The sequence below is a fragment of the Globicephala melas genome, chromosome X (assembly GCF_963455315.2).
Source record: "Globicephala melas chromosome X, mGloMel1.2, whole genome shotgun sequence".
In the NCBI taxonomy this organism is placed as follows: domain Eukaryota; kingdom Metazoa; phylum Chordata; class Mammalia; order Artiodactyla; family Delphinidae; genus Globicephala; species Globicephala melas.
The window spans coordinates 23,898,617-23,913,098 of NC_083335.1; the positions used below are offsets into that span (position 1 = coordinate 23,898,617).

At 37.7% G+C, this 14,482-nt stretch overlaps 1 protein-coding gene across 9 annotated transcripts in view; it reads left to right on the forward strand.

Annotated features, from left to right (window-relative positions):
* The first annotated feature begins 1,859 nt into the window (after window positions 1-1,859).
* THOC2 (THO complex subunit 2) overlaps window positions 1,860-14,482 on the forward strand; it is a 103,533-nt gene continuing 90,910 nt past the window's right edge. For all 9 annotated transcript variants that reach the window (XM_060291975.1, XM_030844917.2, XM_060291972.1 and 6 more), the window contains exon 1: window positions 1,860-1,945. In XM_060291975.1, coding sequence (XP_060147958.1) covers window positions 1,875-1,945 — 71 coding nt within the window. In that variant the 5' untranslated portion in view covers window positions 1,860-1,874. The remainder of the gene's footprint in view (window positions 1,946-14,482) is intronic.

Genomic DNA, 14,482 nt, shown 5'->3' on the forward strand with positions numbered 1-14,482 from the left:
TCCTGTAACAATGATTTCAAACTCTTTAGGGAGGATGATGGTACAATGAAGATTCGCTATACCATTCTGTTCACTTTAAAAATATTTCATAATAAGAAAAATGAAAAGATCAGAGGGAACTCATCTCTCTGAACCTCCTTGAAGTGGCAAAAGATTTTTTTTGAGATGTCACTGAAACTGAACGGTGTATATTTTCTAATGGGTGGCTTTAGAATTTCAGAATCAGACAGGACATTAGACTAGATATAGCTGATGAAAAACAATCATAAACAATGTAGCATTTTCCCCAACTGATTCTAAATACAGCCTATCCCCTGAACAGTTTTTCAATGCAAATAAACCTGGTCCATTTGGTAAAACTTGCCAAATTTAGATATTAGTTCTAAAGTTCATACATTAATATATGTGTGGTAGGATTTCTTCATTTCATTTGTCTGTATTTTCTAAATTTTCAGCCAAACATGTATTTTTAAAACCTCTTTATTTTGAAAAGTTGCACAAATAGAACAGTTTTGAAAAGTTGCACAAATAGAACAGAGAATCTGTCAGTCCTTCACCCAGATTCCTAAAATGTTAATATTTTACATTTGCCTCATCATCCTATCGTTTTTTTCTGAAATATTTTAAAGTTGCAACATGGTTCACCATTATCTCTAAATACTTCATATTTTCTTAAATAAGGACTTTCACATAACCACAAAACGAGTATTAAACTCAAGAAATTAACATTGATACAATATTATTACTTAATCTACAGATATTCAAATTTGGTCAACTGTCCCAAGAATGCCCTTTTCAGCAAAATAAAAAAAATTTTTTTTTTTCTGGCTGGGGATCAGTTGTTCTGTTGTTTTCATTAATCTGGAAGAGTTCCTCAATCTCTCTTTGTCTTTAGTGACCTTGATGATTTTGAAGAGTGCAAGCCAGTAATTTTGTAGACTGTCTCTTAATATGGGCTTGTCTGATGTTCCCTCGTGATTAAATTCAGGTTATGCGAATTTTGGCATGATGAATACTACAAAATTGGTTAGTGTTTTTCTTAGCACCTCATCAGGAGGCATATGACGCCTATTTGTTTAATACATAAGGATGCTTATATTCATCAGAGTTAGGAGGGTGTCGGCCATGTTTTCCGACCGTAAAGTTTCTATTTCGCCCTTTGAAATACGAAGTTATCTCGTCGGGAGATACTTTCAGACTATGTAGTGTAAACAACTCGTTTCTCTTCATACTTGCGCCCCCTAGTTTTGCCTAAGGTTACAATGACAGCCGCAGACACAGTAGCTGTCAGCCCTGATGGTTGCAAGCGTTTCCCAGGGCCGATTTATCTTTCTCGTAAGATTGTATCCTTCGGATTAGCAGAATGCCTGGCACACAGTAATCGGCTGCCTCTTCCCCAATTTCTTTGATCTCAGCGGGGTGTATTGTAATTGATCTGTTTATATGTTTGTCTTCCCCACGGACTGAGCTCGTTGAGGGTAGGCATCATGGCTTATTATTTCTCTGTCCCCAGTGTCTAGCACATATTAGGTGCTTTAAAAAACACAATTTTGAATTAGCGGTCTGGAGTAGATGCTACGGAAGAAGATAAAGGCTACGAGTTGGCCTGGGGATGGCATTTTTCCTGTTCTAAAGGGAAGGGGGGGCAAGGTTTGCAGAGGGCCCGGCCAGCGTAGTCACTCTGCGATGGGACCCACGGGTCCCAGCCACCTGGTTAGCAACAGGGCCTCGGCCTTCCGCAGGGTGGGGTGGAAAGTGGGGCGGGAAATCGAAAACCGAACTCGCGACTCCCGGCATTCCTCGTGGGCGGTGCTCCCCTTTGACCCCTCGCTCGCGTGCTACACATCCGGGTTTCTGCTACTAGTGAGGGGAAGATGGCGGCCGCGACTGTCTTGGTTCCCGTAGAGTGGATAAAGAACTGGGAGAAATCAGGGAGAGGCGAATTGTGAGTGTCCGGGCTGGAGGCGGACGCACGGCCGGGCTGGGCTCGGGCGTCAGCCTTGCTCTCATATTTGTGGGGAGGTGGTGGTGGGGAAGAGGTGTCCCCTCCCCCATCCGGGTGGCGGGTGTGGATGGTTGTCTAGGAGTTTCGAACTCGGGGATGAGAGGTGCTGGTAGTCGCCGCCGACCTCCTGCCTTCCCCGGCTTCCCAGAAAGCCCCGCTGCCCGCCGGAGCTTGTCTTTTTTAGCCTCTTAGCGGAACTCTCGTTTTGTCCCTACGGGTCCCTGCGCTTTCGTTCCGTCTCTTTTTGTCCCCCTCATCGCTTGAGCTCACTTGGCTCCTTTCTCTTCACGGGGCCGCGCCGGGAGGGTTCGGAGTTTCAGTCTGTCCCATTTCTTTACTCTGCACCCGTTCGACTCCGCAGTTTGGAGCCCGGCGCCTCCTCTGCCCGAAGTCCGAACCGTCCCGGACTCCCTCCCCTCCTCTCCGCCCGCCGCCGCGAAGCCCGGGGCTTCGGGAAGAACCCCGCTTGGCACCTCTCGTCCTCTCCGGGAGCTGTCTCTCGGACTGTCCCGGCCTCGCGCGGCGCCGCTGCCCGTGGGCGAAGTGTAGCAAGGATTGCCGCTTTCCCCGAAGACCTACCGGCATTTCTTTGCTCCGTTTTTTCACCTTAGAGCCGTTTCGGGTTGGAATCAACTTTCATCATTAAATGTTCCTAAACCCCATTTTGTCCTGGGACTGCAACTAATTTTGGCAACTCTCCAAGGTTCTCGTGTACCTAGAATAACGCGTTTCCTGTAGACCCAAAACTTGGGTTTTTTTTTTTTTTTCCTTTCAGTAATACAGAAAACAGTAATTTGCTATAACCGCGGTTTCCTTGCCCCGAATTTCAGCTCTCCCTGTCTCGGGGGGAAAATTCTCTTAAGCGGCGGAACAAACCCCAGATTTTAAAACAAATAACTTACTGCAATTTTTTTCCTCTGAATCGCTTTATTAATTAAAGCTCAGCCCCGTCTTAGATTAACTCCTGTTAGCCGTTTTTGCCGTGGTTGCGCGCCGATCCCCGTAGTCAGTTTACGGTTGCTGGCGCGAGATACGGATCTTTGAAACTTCGTTACTTGGAACGAAACGTGGGGAATGCGTCGGCCGATCTTGCGCGTGTAATAGCGCCGGCCTATATGGCCCTCCCCACCCCGCTGCCGCGCTCGCGCTGCCTTATGAAGTCTTAGTGTGAGCGCTAGACTTGGATTGCCTGGGTAAGCGGCAGTTTTAGCCACTTAACTAGCCGAGTGACCTTGGGTAAGTTCCTTAACCACTTTGACCGTTTCCCCTTGAGTAAATTGGGAATAATAAGTACTCAAAGCATTGTTGTGAAGACTAAATAACGCCTGTAAAGCACTTGCCTTATAGTAAGTACTCAAGTGATAGCTATTAAAAGTAATATTATTATTCCAATCTTTAGATATTTAAACTTCTTTGGACAGCTCTTACACTTAAAGTCTGTACCACTCAGGTTAGCAATTAATTAGTCTCTGACTCTTTCATGTATACTCTTGTACTCTAACGAATTGAGAGACCCTTGAAGAGTGGGGACTGTCTCACGTTTTCTTTTGGTTCAACCCTCCCGTCCCCGTCCTTCCCCCACCCCCCATAGCCTTTCTAGCATATGCTTAGAGAGCTTATTTTGTTAACTGCCAGAGAAGTCTGTTTGATAAGCATTCATTTTTAACTGTTAGGAACATTTTCCAAATCCTTGTACTTGCTAGTTAACAAATAGCTATTAAGTCTCTTGTGTGCAAGGAAGGCAGGATGGGAAGTTACCAAACCAAACCATCATTTTCATCTATATTCGATTAGGATAACCCCCCAAAACGGATAAATCAGTTCATTGTTGTTTTGTTTACTTTTAAAGCCAACAGTTATTTAGGGACTGTCATCTGTAGATTGCTCAGCTTCCTCCTTCTAGCTAACTGTTTTTGACAGTTTTACTATGACTCCCACCTTAGAATGAGTGGTATTCAGGGTAGGAAATTCTGCTTGGCTTCTCACTGGCAGTGGTTGGAGAAAAAGTCATGTAGGAAGTCGAAATACCTAGTCAAAATGGAATTTTGGATTCACTTTATGTATATTTACATGATCCATGCTACCCATCATAATTTCTGTGTTTGAAGAGCTGCTTCAAAACTGCTATTAGGACTTAACGTTTATGTAGTTAGTGCATGGCTTGTGGAATGTAGTTTGAACTATAGTAGATCCAGATCAGTTTAGTCAGTTTTATAACTCTGTTCTGTTACATGAAGAGAGTTGTGTGACAATAATGAAATAGTGTAAATAGTTGTTAGATGTATGAAATAGTCAAACAAATCACCATCCAGTGCTTAGTCTTCATTTACTGGACCTCTTTTCCCTCTTTGAAAACTTTGTTGCATATAGTCTAACTTTGGAATTTTTGTATCTTGCTAAAGATAGAGTTAGCATTTTCATTTTATTAGAAAAAATGGTATTATAAATATATTACAAAAAATCCTTTCTTTTGTCTGAAAAACAGCTTCTTAAAATATAAACCAGCAGCTGGAAATGTTAAAAAAAAAGTGCCACCAAATTATTAATGAATCCATTTATATATTTGGCTTTTAAGGTATGACCAGTATTTAAAATTATATCTTGGGTGGATTTTTCCTTTTTAATGAGATAAATTAGCAGATGAGCTTTAACTTGACTGAAAGTTACCTTTTTAAAAAACTGCATGATATGTTTCATGAGGTATTAGTTCATTTCTTGTCTGTCTCAGCAGTGTAAGTCTGTATTCTGGGAGTTGTAGTCAACTTCAGCAGCATAGTGAACATATGCAATGTATGGGATATTTTATAACTTTGAGAGGGCAAATTCTTAATTGTGCCTCATGAAAAGCAACTGTCTATTAAGATGGAAAGTCTTGGCTTTGAAGAATAAATTTTGTTAAGTAACTAGGGAGAAAAGAAAAACTGTATTTTGCCTATCTGAATGGTCCATCACATACTTAGCTAATCTGTTGTTTCCAGAGATACTGATTATGTTTTTCATGGTAAATTACAGAATTCTTAAAATGATCTTTTCCAAGAGATAGCAAAAGGACAGAGGAGGACTACCAAAACATAATTGTCCTTTCCAGCAACACTTAGATCTGCTCTTCAGAGTTTCACATCTTAATACAAACTCTTTGAAATTCTGCGACATATGCAAGATATGGATTTAATCACTTTAATTTTGGAATTAGAGCTCTAGTTTCTTGATGATTTCATATTAGCATAGGGTTTGCCACGATTAAGCTAATAAACTTGCATGTACTGGTAGATCCAGGGGAGAATTTTGTTTTTAGTAGGCATGATTAACACAGTGAGCTCAGCATTTCTTTGTGTCACAAGCAACCTTAATGGAGGATTTATATTCCAAGCTCTTAATCTGAAGATGTTAGCCTCATGTCAATACTTAGTTTAATTTTGAAATACTTGTATTTGTTGAATATCATCTATTTGTCTGTTTAAAGAACTTAATTCTTTCTTTTAAAAAAATTATACATCAATTAGAAATTTTTGTTGGGTGTTACCTTATTAATTACTGGTAGTTAAAATAAAGTTTTAAAATTTAATCGCCAAATGTTTTGGTGCCATTCTTTTTCTTCTTCTGCTACTAGATGACATATTCCAGAACTTATGGAAGTACATTTGGATGTTCATTAAATGTTGTCTGTCCTGAATTTTTTGGAGGGAAGTTGGAGGAGGGAGTTTATAGCAAATAATAATTCTAAGAAACTTCAGTGTTAGTATTTAAGTCTTTTTTTTTCTTCAAAAGGTGCTCTAAGTTCAGCTGAAGCTTTATCTGAAACCATTTCTTTATGTCTTACTTTTCATTTGGCATTTGTTTTCTCATTTGACCTGTGTTCATAAGTCTTGGTCTTATTTCCCTGGTAAGAGAAATTCATTCTTCAGAAAATGTTATAGCAGTATCAGAACATTTTTCCAGGCTACTGCTTTCTTTGTTTGCTAGAAAAATTAAATTATTCTTTAGTTAAGGTAGTGTGAGTGCTATTAATGTACTTGTGAGCAGGAACTTCTGTTGTCTTTTTTAAGATTTCCTGTTCCCTTTCCTCCTCATAAGTGCATATTTTCATTTTCTTAAATGCATCTTTCAATATAAAACTACATGTCCCAATATTCATTTTTGTGGGTTATGTCTCTCTTCTATCAATGATAATAGAGGTAGCACTTGCTTAACAAAATGCAGCCTTTTCTGTTGTTTTGTTTTTAAAAATTAATTGAAGCACAGATTGACATCAATTTTTTATATGTAGAGCCAACTTTGAGATGTTGAACATAATCAAGTAGTGCAGGTTGTGTTGTGCTTTTTTTTTACTGGAAAATAGGACCAAGTAAGACGGAAAGCCAAATACTCATGTTAAAGAGTATTTGCAAAATAACATTAAGTTCTTGGAAGAACTTAAGACATTTTATTCAGTTTAAGATTCACAGGAATTTGACAGAAAGTATATTCTTTGTTCTCAGGGGCCTGAGATAGCATCTCCACAGTAGCACCAAACTGTTATAAAAGTGGAAAAAATGGTAAACTCAATTATTTGGAGGTTATTAAAGGACTAAAATAATCATTTGAATTTGTACCGAGGCAGAATATTTGATTATTTTTAAAACCACATTAAAATGGGCAACTGTTGGAGGTAGTTTTGTTTTCCTCCCTTTAAAATTTAGGGTAGAGAACTAAAACTGTATGAGAGCTGTAGTAAGACACCCAACATTCAGAAACAATTGTTTCTTTAAGGATACTTAAAGATACTTAGGATACTTAAGGATACTTCTGTTAGTGAATTACTTAGGGGAAGAGCTGGGACAAATCTACTGATTGGGGGAAAATTCTTAGTGATTGTTTTTAGCTTCCTCCAACAACTAAGGCAGAAGTGTTTTATACTAGGGAAATAAAAGTATCTGTTATACAAGTAAGTTGCCTTATCATAATAACCCATCAGTGATTCCTTACACAATTTGAGCAAATCTTTGAGATGCTTATTAATAGTTCATGATGACATTATCATCTGCATCCTTTAATGAATATGTTTGTGGCCTTGTGACTGACAAGATGAAATTACATTTCAATGATTTTTAAAAATTATGTAACAATGACTGTACCATTAGATTAAGTGGGATTTGGAACACTGACATTCCCCCCTCCCCACTGGAAGGATTATAACAAAAGACATTTGCATTAAGCTTATTAAAACAAATAGAAAATGAAGCTATTGAAAATGTGAATAAGCAAACACATTCATTGTAAGAAGGAATATTTGACCTTGCTTTTTAGTAGCCTGGGTACGAAGGGAAAGATGAGTTACTTGATGTCCCTTGCATTCTTCTGTCAAAGATACAGTATTTCCTGCTACTACATTCTAAAGGGAAACGAACCTCTGGGGACAGTGAGAACCACAAGGGGGAATTGTTTCAGTACTTTATAGCAAATATTGAAGCAGCCTTGATGCACCTTCTTATATATTTACTCTTAACAAAAAAGGAGCTAAGTATCAGACATTTTTAGGTTATATTCTCTGATGATAGTCTTGAAGCAGATATTTTTGTATTGCCTAATGTAATGAAGATTGATTTTTTTTTATCTGAGGTAAGTTTGTGGTAGATTTAACTTATTTTGAGAAATTAAAAGCTTACCCACTGTCTTAACACATTGGAAGGCCTATCTGGTTCTCAGAAGTAGTTGAAAGTACTTGGGGTCAAACTTAAATCAGCTTATTTAACCATTTCTAAGGTGCTGTCTGAAAAGTTTTTTTTTGTTCTTTTAATAGGAATTGGTTAAAAACTAATAACTAAATGAGATTTTCAAACTATGCAGATTTAATTTAGTAATTGTTCTTCAGTGGCAAGGTATTTTTGTTCTTTGGTTTTGAAAATAATTTTGTGAGACCTACAAATGAATTGTTGACTGGGAAAAGTTTATTGAACCGTACCCTGCTCATTCTGATGAAGAAGTATTGAAATAATCAAGACACGGAGAGGTGAACTGCAAGGGCATGCATAATCTGCAAAGTCGATAATCTCTCTGTGGATGATTGTCATGTGGCATCATATTTCACCTTAGATGTGATATATAAGCATATTCTGTAAGTCTTAAAGTTACTTGTTTTATTGACTATGGAAAGAGCATTGCTAGACATAAAAGAGTGAGAAACATGCGCATTCATTGGTTCTCTTCTTTTTCGTTAGAGCTTTGTACAGCTTGTAATAAGAATATTTCTTTTTCTGAAATGTGAAATTAAAAAAATACAGAAAAGTACATAAAATCTAAATAGAGCTTAAAGAATCACTGTAAGATGCACACCCATGTAACTCATATCCAGCTCTAGTCAACATAATCCCCCTTCCTGATTGCACCCTCTTTATCTCCCCTGTGGTAACTGACATTTATGGCTTTCTCTAGTTTTTATTTACAGTTTTGCTACCCAAATAAGTTTAAGTTTGCTCTTCTTGAATTTCATATAAATGGAATCATAGAGGGTGTATTCTATTGTATCTGGCTGCTTTTGCTCAACATTATGTCTTTAGGAATCATTCATATTTTTGCAAGTATTTGCAGTTCTTTGATTTTCATAGTTAAAAGATACTCCATTGTATAACTATACCACAATTTATCTCTTAGGCTACCAATGAACAATTTTGTTGTTTTGAGCTTTTGGCTGTTACCAACAGTGCCAATAGAACCATTCTTATACAGGTATCTTAGTGTACACAGCATGTGTTCTTGTGGGATATATACTGAACTGTAGAATACATACATTGTATGTGTGGCTAGGTTCTAGATTGTGATTAACTTTAGCTCTGCTAGATACTGCCAAACTATTTTAAAATATACTCCCACCAGCAGTGTATGAGAGTTCACCTTCACATCCTGGCTAACATTTAATATTGTCAGACTGTAAATTTTTGGTCAATATAATATGTATCTAATGTTATTTTCTTGGGGCTCATATTTTCATAGGCATTTTTCCCAATTTTTAAAATTGAAGTGTAGTTTATTTACAATATTATATTAGTTTTGGGGGTACAGCATAGTGATTCAGTATTTTTGCAGATTATACTCCATTACAGGTTATTATGAGGTAATGGCTATAATTCCCTGTGCTATACAGTATATCATTGTTGCTTATCTATTTTATACGTATTAGTTTGTATCTGTTAATCCCATACTCCTAAATTGTCTCCCCCTTCCCTCGCCCCCCGTCCCTCTCCCCTTTGGTAACCACAGTTTGTTTTCTATATCTGTGAGTCTGTTTGTTTTGCATATGCGTTCATTTGTAGTAGCATAGGCGTCTTTTTCTGTGTTATTGGCCATTTGGATTTCTGGTTTTTTGTGAAATGCCTCTTTATATCTTTTCCCCATTTTTCTGTTGGATTGTTTGCACTTCTTTCATTGATTTGTGGGAGTTCTTTCTGTAGTCTGTATTTGTCCCCTTTGTGGGTTACATTGTATGTGTGGCAAATATCTTTTGTTATTCTTAGGCTTGTACTTCCACTCTTATGGTGGTGACTTTTGATGAGCAGAAGTTGTTCATTTTAATGTAGTTAAATTTATCAATCTTTTACTTTTTGATTAGTACTTTTTTGGGTTTACTAGTTTCTCTCCATTTTCAGGTTAATGAACTTATCCTATGATTTTCTGGAAACATTATTTTGCTCTCCCTTTTTAAGTCTTATCTAACTGGAGTTGATTTTTATGTGTGCTGTGAAGTAGGGGTTGCAATATATTGTTGTGGTTGACGTATATGAAGAAAGTTCAGCCTCACACATAAATAGTTGGCAAAAGGAGGAGAATTTTAGTAACCTTTTCAGATAATTGTAGATATTCTTTGATATCATGTCAAAATTTGTCAGGTGGTAGTTTGTTAATGGTTTGTTGCAATGCCAAATCCAAAACCATATCAGTGTACTTTTTGTACTTTGTTAAATTGAAATCCAATTGTCTCTCTTTTACTTGGAATCTGTCTTTTACCCATGCATTATTTTGCAACATCATGCATTGGTCATTTGGAAAATATTGGTTCACTGAATGATGCAGCACTTCCAAATATTGACACAATACATTGTATAATATAAAAACCCCCCACATTCTTTAGTATCATCACTGAACTTATCGGGAAAGTTTTTATGAATTGGGAACTAGCCAAGTCCATGGTGCCAGATAAAAGTTTTCCAAAATTCTAATTTTTGTTTGAAACCTTACATTTTCTCATTGGCAACAAATACTCTCAGTTGTTTTTCTTGAAGTGACTGGCTCTCTTGGTTCATTTTTGAGAAAATGCCTGCCAAAGACCCAAATCCGAATAACCATAGTTTGTCATTTCTTTCAAGTAAAAATGGTGTTCTGTGAAAAAGCAGCTAGTTCAGCTCAGAATTCAAACAGTCGTATAGGTGATTTTCCTGGAGACAACCATGGTATTTTGGTGTGTGACAGAAATGTTTTATGTATACTTTCCAATTTGTCACATAGAATATTAAAAATATGTATTTTTAAAAAAGGCATGTTCTCAGGGCTAGGATTTATTAAAATTAATTTTCACTACTTCATTAAGGACATTTTCTTTATTGTAGATACAAACACATAACATCAGATAAATCTTAACACATTTTAAAGTGTACAGTACAGTATTGTTAACGATGAGCACAGTGTAGTACAACAGATCTTTAGATCTTTTTCATCTTGCTTGACTGAAGTTTTATACCCATTAAACAGCAAGTTTCCATTTCTCTTTCCCCCTAGCCCCTGGCAACCACCGAAATTCTACTTTTTGCTTCTATGAGCTTGATTACTTTAGATACCTCATATAAGTAAAATCATGCCATATTTATCCTTCTGTGACTGATTTACTTAGCATACTATCTTCAGGGCTCATCCATGTTGTATATGACAGGATTTCTTTGTGCCTGAGTAATGTTCCATTGTATGTATACACCATGTTTTCTTTATGTATTCATCTGTTGATGGACATTTAGGTTGTTTCTATCTCTTGGCTATTGTGAATAATGCTGCAGTGAACATGGGAGTGCAAATACCTCTTTGATATCCTCTTTTCAACTCTTATGAGTAAATACCTGGAAGTGGGATTGCTAGATTGTATGATAGTTCTATTTTTAATTTTTTGAGGAACTTCCGTACTGTTTACCATTTTACATTCCCACCAACAGTGCACAGGGTTTCCAGTTTCTTCATATCCTCCCTAACACTTATTTTCTGTTGGTTTTTAAAGAATTAATTTTTTTAAACAGGTGTTTTAAGGTTCACAGAAAAATTGAGAGGAGGTTACAGAAATTTCCCTTACCCCCTGCCCCCGCACATGCACAGCCTCCCCATTATCAACATCCCCCACCAGAGTGTTACATTTGTTACAACTGATGAACCTACATTGATAGATCATAATTGCCCCAAATTCAAAGTTTACCTCTGTGTTCACTCTTGGTGTTGTACATTCTATGCATTTGGACAAAGGTGTAATGATGTGTATCCATCATTATAGTATCAGAGTATTTTTACTGCCCTAAAAATCCTCTGTGCTCTGCCTATTCATCCTTCCTCCTAACCCCTGGCAACCATTGAACTTTTTACTGTCTCCATAGTTTTGCCTTTTCCAGAATGACATTTAGTTGGAAACATATACTATGTAGTTTTTTCAGATTGGCTTCTTTGACTTATTAGTGTTCATTTAAGGTTTCTCCATGTCTTTTCATGTCTTGATAGCTCATTTCTGTTTAGTGCTGAATAATATTCTATGGGGTCAGTGTACCAATTTATGTATCCATTCACCTACTGAAGTATATCCTGGTTTCTTCCAAGTTTTGGCAGTCATGAATAAAGCTGCTATAAATCCATGTGCAGGTTTTTGTGTGGACATAAGTTTTCACCTCCTTTGGGTAAATATCAAGGAGAGTGGGATTGCTGGATTGTAAGGTAAGAGTATGTTTAATTTTGTAAGAAACCACCAAACTGTGTTCCAGTGTGGCTGTACCATTTTTCATTCCCACCAGTGATGATTGAGAGTTACGTTGCACCACATCCTCACCAGCATCTGTCGTTGGCAGTGTTCCAGATTTTGGCCATTCTGATGGGTGTGTAGTGGTATCTCATTGTTTAAATTTCCATGTCCCTGATGATATTGATGTGGAACATCTTTTCATATGCTTATTTGCCATCTGTATATCCTCTTTGATGAGGTGTCAGTTAAGGTCTTTGCTCATGTTTAAATTGGGTTGTTTGTTTTCTTATTGTTGAGTTTTAAGTGTTATTCGTATATTTTGGATAATAGTCCTTTATCAGATGTCATTTCTGGGTTTTTTTGTTTGTTTGTTCGGGGTTTTTTAATAATGACCACCCTTACAAGTGTGAGGTGATGCCTTATTGTGGTTTTGATTTGCATTTCTCTGATGATAAGTGATGTTGAGCATCTTTTAATACACCTATTGGCCATTGGTATGTCTTCTTTGGAAAAATGTCTATTCAAATTCTTTGCTCATTTTTAAATCAGATTTTTTTTCTTGCTATTGAGATGTAGACGTTTCTTAAATATTTTGGATATTAGCCCCTTATCAGATACATGGCTGGTTTGCAAACATTTTTTTTTTCCATTTCGTAGGTTGCCTTTTCATTTTTTTTTTTTTTGGCCGCACCGTGTGGCACGCAGGGTCCTAGTTCCTTGACCAGGGTTGGAACCCATGCCCCCTGCAGTGGAAGCATGGAGTCTTAACCACTGGCCCACCAGGGTAGTCCCCTGCCTTTTCATTCTGTTCATTGTTTCTTTGCTGCGCACACAAGTTTTAGTTTGATGTCCCACTTGTCTGTTTTTGCTTTCATTGTGCTTTTGGTGTCATATCCAAGAAATCATTGCCAAGACCAATGTCATGAGGCTTTCCCCCTGTGTTTTTTTCTAGGAGTTTTACAGTTTCAGGTCTTATTTTTATGTATTTGATCTATTTTGAGTTGATTTTTGTATATGATGTAAGAAGTGTCCAATTTCATTCTTTTGTATATGACTATCCATAATGCTCTTGAATTATCCATAATGCTCTCTAGTGACTTTTTCAGTTTAGTTGTTACATTCTTTAGCTCCAAAATTTGGTTCTTTTAAAATTTTCTGTCCTTTTGTTAAAATTCTCATTTTGTTCATGCATCATTTTCCTGAGCTCATTGAGCATTTTTATGATGGTTATTTTAAATTCTTTGTCAGATAATTCATATGACTCCAATTCTTTAAGATCAGTTTCTGGAGACTAATTTTGTTTCTTGTATTGGGCCATTTTACCTGTTTCTTTATGTTCTTTGTAATTTGTGTTGGTATCCTTGCATTTGAAAAAACACTCTTATCCCAGTCTTTATGGACTGCTTTAGTACAGGGGAAGGCCTTTACCAATCAGCTTGGCTATAGATTCTGGGGGCCTCTCAATTTTTTTCTCTGGATATGTCTTCTCTGGACTCATGTGTAGATTCCAGATGAGAGGGATTTTCCAGTTTCTTTTTTTCCGGAAACTGGCACTCTCTTGCATTCTCTGGTGTCCATCTGTTGTACCATGGGTCCTGTGAAGCAGCAGCACAGCACCCAGCTCTTTTTGTTCTTAGTGGCTCCCAGGCAGCTAGAGTATGCTGGGTGCCATCAGTGCCCTAAGTCAGGCTAGACAGAAACCAGTCTCTCAGGCAGTCCCCCCTCCCCAAAGGCTGGGCTATTGGACACTCTTTTTTCTCTGTTGAGGGAGAGACTGCCAAGCTGTTGCCCACTCCCCCCCCCCCCAACCAATCAGAATGTTAGAGGTATATATAGTCCAGTCTCCTCTTTCCCTCCTCAGGGAGAATTTGGGAATTGGGAATTTCCTCCCAGTTGTGTGGTGGTGTGCCAGGAGGAGGGACTATGGTGAAAGAGTGTGTTGTGTTTTCCTACGAGCTTTGATGCAGCTGGTTTAGTCCTCGCCTGGGATGCAGGAGCCTCTTAACTGGTTTCTGAATTTCTCGTAAAGGGAATTGGATATGTGTATTGTTGAGTTGTGTTTCTATGGGAGGAAGGAAGGCCTGGGGCTTCCTATTTTGCCATCTTGCTGAGGTCACTCCTATCAAGGACATTCTTAAGTGCAACTGGCTTTTGTTTGTGAATGGTCATGAAATATATAATGAAACAGTTTGGTGACATCTTACATGAGACTGGCTATATTCTTTCCTTTGATTTCTTGATAATGAAGAATTCAATGAGACAGTTTGGTGCTACTGCCTTGATAAATGTTAAGGTGCTAACCGTCTTAACCTTCCTTTGCTTTTGAATTATTAGGGCAAATGTCATTACAGCAAAAGAAGGGAAATGAAGTCTTAGTATTATTATGAATATAGTTTTGAGCTTACAGAGCTCTAGAAAGTGTCTTGGGGATCAGGGGTTTGTGAACCACACTATCAGAACTGCTACTTTATCAAATTATAAGTTTTTTTCTATTCCTGATTTTCTAAAAGTCTTTTTAA